The 14,318-nt window shown below is 41.8% G+C and overlaps 1 protein-coding gene across 2 annotated transcripts in view; it reads right to left on the reverse strand.

Moving 5' to 3' along the window:
• The window catches only part of SDK1 (sidekick cell adhesion molecule 1), a 382,650-nt gene that overhangs the window by 104,920 nt on the left and 263,412 nt on the right, over nt 1-14,318 (reverse strand). For both annotated transcript variants that reach the window (XM_074553325.1, XM_074553324.1), the window contains exons 15-18: nt 12,547-12,694; nt 11,584-11,724; nt 7,922-8,103; nt 329-444 (exon numbers count right to left, since the gene is read on the reverse strand). In XM_074553325.1, coding sequence (XP_074409426.1) covers nt 329-444; nt 7,922-8,103; nt 11,584-11,724; nt 12,547-12,694 — 587 coding nt within the window. The remainder of the gene's footprint in view (nt 1-328; nt 445-7,921; nt 8,104-11,583; nt 11,725-12,546; nt 12,695-14,318) is intronic.

A 14,318-nucleotide genomic window follows, 5' to 3' on the forward strand; every position in this document is an offset into this window, starting at 1 on the left:
TGACAAAGGTATGAGGACTTCTACGCTGTGACACATTCCTTTTTCAGAACTTACATAAATTGCAAATATTAGACTCATAGAATGGTTTGGGTTGGAAGGGACCTTGAAGATCATCCAGTTCCAAACCCTGCCACGGGAAGGGACATCTTCCACTATCCTGGGCTGCTCCAAGCCCTGTTAGGAGCAACATCTGCTCACTTCTCTATTTTACCTGTGTAAGCTACTCCTGAAAGCACAAAGTCACTTTGGAGATTCAGAGATCATAAGGCTGAAGTTCTGGTTTACACCAGGACTGTTAATGCAGACATCATTTGAAGTGAGTACTCACCTTGTACCCTTGGTTGATGCCGTTGATGAACTGCTGGGGTGGAGGGTTCCAGAAGAACTGGATGGTCGTGGAATTCACAGCTTCAACCTGCACGTTCTGAGGTGGAGCTGTGGGCACTGCTCCCAGGAGCAGAGAGGAAACCACACAAAAACAGAGAGGAGAGGGAATGAGGGGAAAAAGAGAAAAATGAACACAGAACCCACTGAGTGTCACTTGCAAGTCACAGAGTAATAACAACCTTGAGAGAGCGATGCACTTCCTGTGCAACGGCAGCCATTTGGAAAGCTGGGTAATTGGGTTAATTCCTCATCCTGTATTGGAGCTTCCTTCAAGGGGAGGAGAAGAAATGGCTTCTGCAGCTTATTATCCTGCAGAGGAGTTTCTCAGAAAGACTGAGCCACGTTAGGATAGGTGAGCACAGCTCTTTCAGTCATCCATGAGAGCACGAAGAATGAAGAGTTTCTGAGAAAAATTTCTTGAGTCCTTTAATGCTGCTCAATTCCCCAGATCAGACAAGAAAACATGGAGTTTGCACAATTAAGGTTTTAATTGTGAATTATAATCTGGCAACAGCATCTGTTTATTATTTACTGCTGCTTAAAGAATTAGGACCAGTCATATCACATGTAGTAAAGGTTTTTCTTGGGAATTGAGAGCTGTTCTCATTTTATCTTGATATGATATGCACTCATGTATATTGAATTGATTATATATATCCTGAGCCAATACATCCTCTAATCTACTGAAAGTTGCATAAACATTTTATGCCAAGGATTTAATTAGACAGATGTTTTCTCAATACAAAAGCAAGCACAGAACATAAAGGCATGCTGCCTTCAAACAACCAAAACCAGCACTTAAATATTTCACCATTTAATAAAATGTCTCATTCCAAGCAATTTCTTCAACTTAATGCTTTAAGATGTCATTTCTACAGTTCTCAGACGAAAGAATATTAATAGACAGGCCTATTTTTCTGAAATTATCAAGCTTCTAGTAATTTTAAGAAGAAAACTGCTATCTGAGTACAAAAAAATGGACTGAGACACTTTAAATCCCATAAAATAAGCTTAATAATGCTTCAAAAATATCACTATTGACAGCCATGTGCATTTGTATTCTATGAAAGAGGAGCTATCCACAAGTGGTTTTGAAGCCTGGAAGCCTTTGTTCCTCCTGCTTCCAAGGAAAAGTTTCTACCAAAGCCCAATGATTTGTGCTTCTAAGGAGAATCCACGATTCCCACTGAGAAATGGTGGTTTCCTCCACACTTTTCAAAAACAGAGCACAAACTTTTCAAGTTCCAAAGCACTTTTTGGAAGATGAGTCTTTGTGTGGAGAAGAAATGAAGAAAAGAAGTTCAAAAATGCAGAACTGCCCCTCTTCCCACCAAAAGTTATTATTTGTTTGGAAGAGACATAAAGGGGCATTATTCTTAACTAGTGCTGACAATATAGTAAGACAGGACAGTGCACACTTACCAGAGATGTGCACGGCCCAGAAAAATCAACACAGAAAAATGGAGAAATCCTCAAGGATGTCAGGTTTGAAATGACAAGAACATCCACTCCCATGCCCTCTGTCACTAAAATTCCCTGAAGATTCTGCCATGGCTCCACAACCTTGCTCTGCAGCTTTTTAAACCTCAGTAGCTGCGTATTAGTCAGAACCTTCTTGCCCTAATTTAAAACTTGATGTGACAATTTATGAACTATGCATAATTATTGAGTTCTGGAAGCAGAGTTTATCTGATAGTACTCTAAATTTTCATTAGAATCTAGGCCCTATTTCCTGCCATGTATCATAATTCCCTGTGTGCTTTTGGAAGGTTATACTATTATCTGAATGACCTGTAGACATCATAAAGTTTTTCTAGTTAAGAGATTCACCAAATCATCCTGAGATACAGTCATAAATATTAAAGTCACTCTAGAGTCATAATGAGTGGCTTTGGCTACAGTCCCCCACTAAATGCATTTTTTTCTTATTCATATTCTTGAAGAAACTGTTTATTATGAGAGCCACTGCTTTTGTGTGCAGTACCTCGTATAATTAATAGTTAACATGCATAATTTTTTTTTAAAGTCCAAATTTTTACTTTCCTGCACATTTGCATATTCAGGTATTGTAACTGTCAGAGATTGTTATTGAAGAAGAAAATTGTGTTACAAGTCTTCATGTTAGTTTTTTATTAGAAATTCACCAGTATATTACTGATAGATTCATCTCCTCCTGTCAGTAAAGCCAAATCAGCTGAGCACCACCAAGCTCCAAGTTTTCATTTGTGGTGCTCACAGTTCCCAAAAAAGCTCAGGCAAACACTTGAGGATAGGTTTACTACAGTTTTAGGAATGTGGATAACCCAATGCATTAGTTATTTCTTTTAAAAAGGGAAATATTTTTTCTTCATTAGGAGATAAATTTCTGAAACAAGAATATATGGTCATAGCAGAGAAAATACCTGCTGGAATATGAAAAGTGGAAAAAATTATGAACAGAAAACATAAAATCTTCAGAATGCTGGAAATCGTGATTTATATCATATTTCCTCCTTGGTTTTCTTTATTGAAAAATCAACATCTGCATCTCAATTAATACATTTAAAAGATGGAAAGAACATGGGCCATCTGATTTGCATAAGCTTAATTATACTGCAGAAGGCATAATGTAATATATTTTTATATTTTTAATCAGTAAAATATTGGCATTATAATCTCAAATTTACTTCAAAGTGCCAGTATAATATTCTCCTTTTATGTCCTGATATTAAAGGCTTCCTTGGGTATCTGAGCAGTTCTGCATTTTAAAAAGAAAAGGAGTTTGAGGGAAGCTAAATCAGAATTGACCTTCTGGTCACTTCAAAACTCAAATACTTTTCCAAGATCATGGAGAACAACTTCCTGAAGCTTTGGCTGTCTGCACAAGGGATTTTCTAATTTAGTGGTAGATACCTGTCCTCTTCCTACAAATTTGTTGTCAAGCTGTACAGAAGCTGCCAATGTCAAACAGGTGTTTCAAGAGTAATCCCCAAGTATTTACACTCCCAGCTTTTAAACCTGCACTTCATCATGTCTGCAAGTATTCCAAAGCCATCTCACACTGGAGATCCATCTGGGAGTCATCTCAGAGCTGCAGATCAAATTGGTCAGACACAACCAACTGTTACTTTGCTCCTGATAAAGTTCACGTGCTTGGAAATCTGCAGAGAGCTCAGCCCCCAGGACTGTGGGTTAATGTACAGCATTCCAAGCAGAAAAGGTCAGGGAAGCACTCTAGATAAAAACCATTAAAAGGGTTTCACTGACAAGATAATTGAGAGGAGACAAGGCACTGAGGTTAAGCATGTGTACATGGAATTATTCTGTCTCTGGCCATGTGCAAACAGCATGGAAATCCCGTGGAGTTTCTGACTGCCAGACTCCTGCTCCTAAATATAGATCTTCAGCACAGGCTTGGAAAAAAGGCTCCTCTGGAGCTCCTGACCTTTGAGGTGGCAGCTTGCCTGTCTCAGGCTGGTGGAACGGCAGGTTTTCCTCTAGGTGAGGATTTAGATGTTCCTTTAACGCACCAGCCTCAGTGCTGAGCGGCACATCCCATGGGAGCAGTGGGGATGTGGAGCTCTAATTCCTCCTGGGAAGCCTCTTCCCTCTGCTCCCTGCTGGTGTCCTGGGCTGTGCTCTGAACTGCAGTGGGTGCCTAGGAAAAGTGGTCTGTGTAACACTACACATCTGAACATCTGAATTCTGAAATTCAGCAGTGTGAGATTTGGCACTAAATGATGAGTTGGGCTTCTTGTATCTGGGAAATGCCTCCTTCCTTTCCTGCATGGCTCCCACACAGGCAAGATTTTATTTCTTTATTAACAGCTGGGGGCCTCTCTGAAACAACTGCTAATTCCATCACCTTGTGAAATAATTTAAAAATGAAATAAAAGCAGTAGATGGCAAATGACATCTAAGCAAGATAAAACCCCCCGGCCACTACAACTCCAACTTGCTTCTGCACAGGAGCAGCTGGGCCCAAACAGCCATGGGTGCTCCAAGGCTATTGGAAGTTTCCCAAAGGAAACGACAGAGGATCTTTAAGGTGTTTTTGCTAAGAAAACCCGAGGGAAGACTAAGGAAAATATCTTTTCACTGAGATAAAGTAAATGGTTGTAGAGGATATTCTGCAGTCAGGGATTCCTTTTTCAAGATTATTTCCTACATAAAGCAGGAAGTTTTCAGTTAACTGGGTTTCCTCTGGCTCTTCCACACATTTCTCTGATTCATCTCTAAGTGCCTGAGGAGGAAGCTGCTTTGGACCTGGCTGAACAGACTCCTCTTGCTTTTATTCTTTCCACACCATCAAGACTCACTAGTCTGGTAACTTTTACTCAGGAAGGGCTTTTGCTCAGACCTTCTTGGCCTGGCAGGGTGTCCATGCACAACAAAGAAAGGAAAATACAACAACATTCAAATACATGTTGAGATCTGTGAACTTTGGGACATAAGACTGGCTTTTGAGATATGCATCAAAAGAAAGACATGGCACTTAAAGCAGAAACAGAAGTGGTTAATGTCAATGGAGAGGCTAATGGAAGAAATGTCTCTACTTGTAAACCTTGCCCTGCCTAAATCTAAGACATGGTGGGAGTTTTTCAAAGAGAGAGTTCAGAGATATTCACAGTGGTGAGATAAAAGGGACAGACCCAAAGTAAGGGGTGGAAGTTGCTGCTTTAGCAAATCAACCTGCAAAAGAAGGCAAAGATTCCCAACAGTACAGAGCAGAGACAATATTGTAACCACACAAAGATGTTTATACCTTCACAAAGCTGTTCTTACATGAAAAGGTATTGGGAAACTTCAAGTTTTCATATGGCAATGAGAAGTCCTGCAGGACAATGCTTAAATAAGTAAAATTGCCCTTTGCAGAAGGCTGGCAAAAATCCCTGTGAAAAGTAACATCAAAGCAAGGAACAGCTGGAGAAACTCTGATGAAGAAAGACCTATATATACAGAGCATCAAAGGATTAGGCTGAATATCACTCTGAAAAGACTTTCAAGATTTTAGAGACAGTCAACCTGTCTGACCCCTGTGCTGGGATGTTCAGGGCTCTGCCTGTAAGTCCTCCTGACATTTTATCTCACCGACATGCACCAGTTTCCTCCCAGTTCAGACCCATCAGCACCTCATGAGCTTGGCTGTGTTTTGGAAGTTGGCGATTTTTGAGGAGCTTGGAGCAGCTGATTAGTTTTCAGTGGCTAAAGCAATGCCAGAGGACTAATAAGGGATTAATAGACTAGCTCCTGGTATAAATCCACAGCTTATATGGCCAGTCAATAGCCCCTATGACAAAGGTGCCAATATGCTGATGTGCTCCTGCCAATGGGCTGATCTGCTCCCGGGGTTCATTTCCTCCCAGGCTCTGCCTGCCCTGCACATTGATGAGTGTGAGGGATTTTTCATCTGCAGACAGGTTCTTGCCAGCACAGCTCACATCATTTAATGCATGTCACAGCAGAGGCAGTGGTGGTGTGGTACTAGGAAAGGGGGATGGATGGGAGTGTGTGTCTTTGACATTTATCTCTGCTCATATTAAAATCAGAATATGATTTACAAGGCAGTTTTACACATGGCTTTTTCTTACTCCTGCTAGTTTGGTTTAGGAAAAACATTCTGGAGCAAGAAACAGTCACGAGATTTCCCTGTCTTTTCTCAACTACAATAAACATAAAGGAGCAGAGATTTGGACAGTAGCACATTACATATGAAGACTGGATATTAATCCAGTTTCAAATTGTATTTATACCAACCAGTCTCCCTTTCCAGCTCTAGGTGTAAAAAGGTTGCAAGATCTTTTTAAAACAGGACATGTCCTTTGGATAAACCCAGCAATGTTCACCAGGAAGTGGCAGCACCCTTGAGGCATTATTAACAGCTATTAGCAAATACCAATATGAAATAAATCAGAAATACCCAGTTTTTCTTCTATGTCTACCCAGCACTGAGGAATTACATGAAGCCAAAGAGGCCATTGCAGGTTGGCCTGAAGTCTAAACACTCTTGCTGATTAACATGAATGCAGGACTGACTACACCTAATTTATAACAGAGGATTTATACCCTTATAAATGACAACAGACAGCCAATCAATAAAGGATGATAATAACTGCACATAATATCAAGGGAAATTAGAGTCAATTACAGGGTTTAAGAAAAAAGAGTGTGAAGTCCAAATCCGGGCCTTAATAGATGGAAGGTTAAGGTGCTATGATAGCTTAAAATGTGCAAATAAACAGGGTAATGAATTACAAGCATAATCACAAAAGGGATTCAAATTCTGTGGGCAAACCAATTCTCTGCAGAGCTTGGGTGTTTAAGTGGGATAGAAAACATTAATCCTGGCTGAACGAGAAGACTTCAAGAAAAACATTTCAAGGTCTGCTATAAATACTTCTAGAATGAGGTTGAGTGTGCCTAGGCTCCTCTGAACTATGAGACTTTACATGCCCTAAGACAAAATATAGATAGTTCATTCCCCAGTTGTTGTGGTTAATTAGTGTTGCATATGAATAATCTGTTCTTAAAGATCTCCCTACACCTCAAACTGTATCTAATCATGTTATAACCTACTCCTAGTAACAATTAACAAACAGCTACATCTTCTTCCCTGATTGAAAATTAACTGATGCACTGTAAATCTGCTAGTTTTTAAAACAGTATAATTGTTTTATGACCAGCAAAGTAGAGCCCATGTACTGTCCAGTGCTCAGCATCCAGCACAACCCTGCAATTATGGGAATATATGAAAGCCTTAAGGACCTGGCACTTAATTATCCTACAGATTTTTATACCAATCTAGAGGTGTAAACATGCCTTACGCTGGCTGTAAAAAGTAATTACATATCCTTTTGTTGGTGTAATTTATACTCTTCTTAAAGCACTTAGAAAAGTGTGGAGGAGCTGTAGCATAAAAATCAGGGCTTTAAAGATCATTTTATCTTCCCCTTTGAAAGTATCTGCACCATTCCTGAAATGCTTCAGAACCCTTTCTCCACAGGTTGTATTTCTTTCCCTACACTTTCCTTGCAATTTATTCCATATTTCTAAAACAAGGTATTCTGTGATTATCAGAACTAATGCAGTTGGTTCACTCTACCTCCTATATTGCATATGCAGCATCTTGCATGCCTTGGCCATGATACAACCAACTCCCTGCTATATTTTCTCTAACTCTCCTGGCAGGGTAACCTCAGCCCCTGCCTGTCACAGGTCCCATAAATCCATTCCCCAGGACCCCAGCTCTCATCAGCATTTCTATTTATTACTTCTGCTGCAGCTGACTCTGACCTGCAAGCGTGCCAACACATCATCACGAGGGTCAACAAAACAGATAATTTTTTACTTCACTCCCAGCTTTTCCTACAACAGAGAGAGCAAAGACTTGGCTCTGATCAGGCACTTGAAATTTGCAGGTGCTCCTGCTCCAAGCTGTCTATCAAATTTGACTGAAGTGACCACTGATTTCCCAGGCTCCAAGGTGGGATTGCCAGCAGCACATCCCCTGAGGAAGCTGTGGGGCGATCAAGGAGATCCTGCTGGATTTGCTCACCTCCCTGCAGTGTGTACTCTGTCACGGGCCTGCTGAAGGCTCCCAGCCCAGCTCCATTGTAGGATGCCACCTGGATTTCATACTGGGTCCAAATGATGAGGTCTTTGACCAAGCAGTAGTTGATTTCTGCACTGGTGATGTTTTTGTACTGGTACTCTCCCGGGAGGCCGGCCAGGCGATACCTGCCATATGGGGAGAAGAATTAGCTGGTTAATGAGATGCTATCAATTAGAGAAAATATCCTGGCTGGCAAAATAGCTTCCTTTGTGAACACGCAATATGCAAAGTTTTACAGCAGAATTTTACCAAGAATAATGAAAAATAATCAGGAGGAACATAGCAACTGCAGATAAGACCATATCATGTTTGACTGCTATAGTATTTATAATCTGATCGCACTGAGATTACAGGCTCAGGGCTAAACAAAATGGGTATTTTATCCTGTTTTATGGTTGCAGAAAAATTACAGCTTTTTAAATGTGCCTTGTCTAGTAAAAGCTGTGATTTAGTACAAAAAATAGCCCAGATGTGATTTTTATCAGAGTGCTGCTGTAAATCAGCCTGAGAAATTGTTTTTTTCCCTTCACTTCTGAAATCTGAAAAGTAAGAGCTCAGAGGGCTCTGACCTCCTGGGATCTCAGCCACTGGCACCCTGGCTTCCACCAGAATTTACTTCAGAGAATAATTAAAATAAGGATTGAACACAGTTGAGACTGAAGGGTTGGGTAAGCCCTGGAGTTCCAGGAGAAGGGCTGCGTCAAACACAGGTGGGTGATAAATATCCTGAAACTCTTTCTGCTGAGACATGAGCAGCTGAAACACTAAATATATTTTCTCATGTAAAAACTGTATTCCAGAAAACAGAACCCCTTTGATGTGTCTCTTCAGGCCAACAAACTACAGAGAAAAACTAAATTATAGAAAACAAACAAACCTTGCAAATCTGTGAATGTGAATAATACTGTTTGTTTTCCTTCCTTTAGGAAAATGGTACAGTGGATGCTCACAATATGCTAATTCACAAAAAATCAAAAAACCAGAGGCCAAATAAGGGACACAAGGCATTACTATTCCAGGAACAAGATAAATATGGAAACATTTGTATTTTTATTCACCACACAACTTTTATACACTCTTACCCATCCTTTGCTTCACTGCAATCACCAAAAGTTTATTGACACAGAACAATTTCATTGACATCTTACAGACACATTTTAAATTCATCTAATAAAATTGCTGCAATGTTTATGACTAGACAACTTCATGTGTTCAGCCAGACATTTTTGTTCTAAAATCTTCCTATAAAGAGATCACTTAATCACTGACATCTCTATTTTCTGCTGCTTGCCTGACCATCTCTAGCACACTTAATATTTGTAATACTACACTGGTGTGATTCCATTTATGAAATATAAATGAAAATAAAGAAATAGCAGCCCTCAGCTGAGTTTATTGAATGTCTTGCTCCCCTTTCTCTCCCTCTCCTGTGCAGGGTGTGTGCTCCCTGGCAAGTCAGTTCTTAGTGCAGCAATGCTGTCTCCTGCCCAGCAGACAAGGTGCAAGTGCTCCTGTGATTTAATCTGTTATGCTGTTAGCATGGCAGACCCCTAAATGCAGTATTGGCAGTGAGAAAAAGGGCAGAGGAAGGAGGCCAGTTCAGAAATGTCATGTCTTCATGATTTTTCTCACCATGGACTTTGATGGATACTCCACATGACTTGTGCAGTGCACCTTCACTTTTAAAGATCAGGTGTTCCATCAATTTAGCATCTTGCATGTCTTGAGCTTTGGGTCTATGGATGGCTGGTGCTTTTCACTCTGCTATCCCCTGATTCTGCAGAAATCAGTGCAGGAACACTGTTCTTCAGTGCATATTGCTGTGACCACACAATTCAAATGGGAGGAACGGCCTGGTTTATTGCCTGGGCTTGTGCTTTTAAGTGATAATCTTAAATTCCTGTTGGATAAATGGTTTCTGTGCTCTGCTGTCAAGACAAAGCAGGAAGACACCAAAAATGCTCACAGATTAAGCACAATGAATATGAGCACTATTAAAATGGACAGAGATGTTTTAGCAGGGTCAGGGATCAATTATGCAGATAAATACTGTAGAAGTTACCAAAGTTAAACATTATTGGAAAAGCTATATGGAGAAAACAGCACAGATTGCCAGAAGGAGGAGCCTATGGGATTGCTTTTTAAAGCACATTAAGTGCCAGAGAGACATGGCACTAAAAGCAGAAACAGAAGTGGTTAATGTCAATGGAGAGGCTAATGGAAGAAATGTCTCTACTTGTAAACCTTGCCCATGACTTAATGCTGAGACTGGGAATAACTGAGGAACTCACCCTACCACCGGGGTAGGGTTTGAAGGCAAGAATTGCATAAAGAATGTTTGCACCCTTGGCAGATGGGAACCCAAGGCTCAGGACAAGGGTCTATCTGCAGGCAAAGGTTAAAGCACCTCTCCCCACTGATGGCCAACAGAACATTTTAAACTGAGCCCAGCCCTAAAACCTTGCACCAGCAGCACAAGGGGCTCCCCTCTGCTGAGGGGCTCTGTGCAGGTGACAGGGAGATGAACACACTCAACTCTGCCTGCAGACACAGAGGAACTTCCCAGGGCTATTTTGGGAGCTCACCAACACTCTTAACATGACAAAAGCCTTTCCATCCATGCCAGCAAAAGTAGGAGCACAGCTTGAACTGGATGTTGGCATTTAAACTGCAGCATTTAGTTATCTTTTACAGTTCTGGAGGACACTGTATTAAAAATGTCAGCAGCCTGCCTACAGGAGGCTGTAACCATCACTTGGAAATATGTCAGGGGCTGGGAGTTTTCCACAAAAAATGCCTCCCTCACTAGAGGTGTGGCCCTAGCTGGCTGCTAGCACTGCAGGGTGTGGAGGATGCCAAATGAGCAGTAATCTAGTGGAATGGGATAGGAGTGAATACTGAGACCCAAAAAATCACCTGAGGGAAATCTCTGCAAAGTTTCTCAAGTGGCAGCATCCTTTCTAACACAATGAATCCTGGGTAAGCTGCCAGACTGGATGGGTGCAGGATTCCCAGTTACCTGCCTTAATGTGTTTCTCATGAATAAATACAAACAGGGGCTGAAAGGACCTTACTCAATTGGCTGATTTTCAAAACCAAACCAAGGTCTGCCATGAAGCATCTGACCTGTCATTCCCTCTCTCCATTTTGTTTGGCACAAAATTGAAGTTTATTGATTCTTTTGCTGCTCCTCCATAGGCAGGAGCCCTGTTGTGTCTTTGATAAATTTAATTAACCTTTTGAGCAGGGAGCTGAGCCTGTAATAAGCAAATATACATCTGCATAGGCTGCACTGTACCAGCCTCCCATGTGAACGCTTGCATTACTTAGAGCTTCACTTCCCTTTGAAAATGGAATAAAAGGATTTTGTGAGCCTCCACAGGTCCTTTGGAACACTCAGACTCTGTAGGACAGACAGGCCAGAATTTAAGTGGCTGCACCCTTGTGACTCCTTGAAGAGTTTGACAAACCAGAGCAGCCTGAACATCTGCACACAATAACTAATGTCTTTAATTCAGTAGAGATAGCTTTTATTGCACTCTTAAGTCACACCATTTGAACTCCTCTGTGCATACCTGGATTTCCCAGGTTAAGGAAGGACTTACCTCAGGATGTAGCCATGAAGAACCCCATTGTGCTCACTCTCAGGAGGAGGCTGCCACTGGACCATGATGGACTGATTGGTTCTCCCACTGGCCACAATGTTTTTAGGGGGAGCACTGGGGGGCTCCTCAGGTAGCATCAACCTAAGTACAAAAGAATGTGATGGACATGGGTGTTCAAAGAAATCAAAAATAAGAGTCTATTTCCTGTATCCCCTCCAAGTGAACACTCTTTTATTACAGTCTGATGACTGGAAAGAAATATAATGCTGATCAAACTGCTGAAGACATGCATGAAATAGTTACAACAAATCAACATAATAGGAAATCAGTTAAGCAAGCAACAAGACAGACAGCTGAGGTAACCCTATTCTCTTGGAATCACCCAGGCTGCTACAACTCTTTAAAAAGATTACAAGCCTGAATGAGTAAGAGCTCAGGTCCAGTGTCTGTGACTCCTTCCAAATTGTTTCTTTCAGCTCTTTCAATATTTTTCATATCAAACTCCTACATTTTGAAAAAGCCATTTAGAGTTCAGCTGTTCTGCAATTCAAGCTTGCAGCAAGCTTTGGTTCACAGAAGAAGGGGGATGCATTTGAAACTGAATATGATGAAGCCATCCTTCTCTGTCACATCTGGGTAAATTCCAGCAGTGACATTGCCATGACAGGGTGAGAGCTGTGCTCCTGCCCGGCCTAACTGCTGGGGCTTAGCATAAGAGCAAAATGTAATTTCCAACTGATACTCTGGAGTATGAGGACACTTCTTTCATGTTGTCCTGAGCTCCTGCATCCCCCAAATGCCATCATCCCCAACTCCTGCCATCTGCAGGGCACTCTCCAGAGACCTGGGAAGTCCATCTCCCAATCGTTGTGCAAAAGATTATTTTATTCCTTGACTCCCAAGCAGCATTTTCCCCTCCCCAGGTCTTTGTCCCTTCAGCACACAGACAGGGGCTGCCATTACCTGCTGGTCTCGGTGCTGTAGCGCCCCTTGCCCACCTGGTTGACTGCACACACCCTGAACTGGTAGGTCCTGGCTGGGGTGAGGCCACTCACAGTGACCCCGGTCATCTTCGGGTCAAGGTTGGACAGGTGAACCTTCCAGGGAGAATCTGTTGGGAAAATTAGCATGGGAAAAAAAGAAAAAAAAGATGAAAGTGCCTGTCAAAAGCCCTGCAGAAGTGAGAAAACGCCTCTGACTGCTCAGAGCTCCTGGTTGCTTCCCTCAGAGGAACTTTGGGAAGAAGTTTCTTTTCAGCAGAAGAAACCTTCCTGTCAGCCCACACGGTTATGCAGATTGCACATTTGTCTACTGGAAAGTGATGCTGCACATGTCATGGCATAATAAATAAAAAACTATATTCATTAACATTTTAATAAAAGAGGAAACAAGCATGATAAAGACAGATGGGCTGTGTATTTCACAACCCATCTGTTTGGCAGGCCATCACACCACCACACCCATGAGTGGCTCTGGTGGAAGGATTCTAATGAAATTCACAGTCAGTTTGGAATATCTTCCTACCCAGCTTGCAAGCAGGTGTAGAAGCGTGACTCCCTCTGCCAAATCAGCCCTTTGCTGCAAGACCTGAGAAAGCTTCAGCTGCTGATTCTACATGTCTGCAGTCCTATTTTTTTTTTCCTAGTGATATTATTCAGCATGGAATCTAATTGTCCTAGGAAGATTCCCTGGTAGAAAGCCCTGGCAGCATTCTAAACCCCTTGCTGTCAGTTCACATTCTTGCCATATCAAGCTCCTCTGATGCCTAAATTACATTTGCAAGTTTTTAAAGAGGTCAGAAATGAAACATGTTGAAAATTAAATATTCTGACTTTTTCTCTCCATAGCCTGGTGTCAAATATTCTCCCTGATGTCATGACTGAAATAGTCAGGGAGAGGTGACATTTGGTCTGCGTTGCAACAGTACAGCGACGGAATCAGCCAATTTGAAGATTTGTTCAGTTTTTAAATAATACCAGCTGTTTTCATGCTCCCTGCTCAAAATTACTAACACTTCTGGAAATTGCTGAGGAGCTCGCTGTGGATTTTGGCAACGTTATCTGCGCATGTTGCTCATCAGAAGTGCATCGTGGCTCCTGGCAGGTCACCTCAACGTCTGCCTGAAAATGGAGATGAGATGTCCCAAACGTGGAAGGCTGCTAAACTTCACACCAAGACAGAAGCCACTCATTTTGTGCTTTTCTGGCAGATTCCTTAGCAAGTTTAAGCCCTCTAGGGTGTGATGCCAGTTGGGCTATAAACACTGCATCTTCAAATTACTCCAAATGTATTTATTCCAGTAAGGGCCTTGCCAGAACAAAGTCTTTTTTAACAGGAAAACTGACACAGCAGAATACTGGGAATGCTGGAGAGGGACATTTGCACAGCAGTGAAGCTCTGTCCTTGCCAATTGTTGATTTACCAACAGCCACTTTGGCTGCAAGATCTTGACACCAATTTATCTTAGCTGAACATTGGATTTCTTTAAGAGAGCCCTTAGAGGAAGCACACCTGTGCCATCTAGAAAAGTGTTGCTTAGGAGATTTTTGCACCTTAGTTCCTTCTGAATTTTCACAGGCTTCCCTTGAGACTTCCCCAACAGCCTTGTTACAGCCAGAGTGCACAGCAACAAATCAAGGGAGGCTGGAGTTAAGGTATGGCTGACCTAGTGCACTGCCTGAAGGAACTTCCTGAGGAAAATGGAAGAGGGGAGTGAAATACCCTTGCATGAGCTA

This window comes from Zonotrichia albicollis, chromosome 16, assembly GCF_047830755.1.
Source record: "Zonotrichia albicollis isolate bZonAlb1 chromosome 16, bZonAlb1.hap1, whole genome shotgun sequence".
In the NCBI taxonomy this organism is placed as follows: Eukaryota; Metazoa; Chordata; class Aves; order Passeriformes; family Passerellidae; genus Zonotrichia; species Zonotrichia albicollis.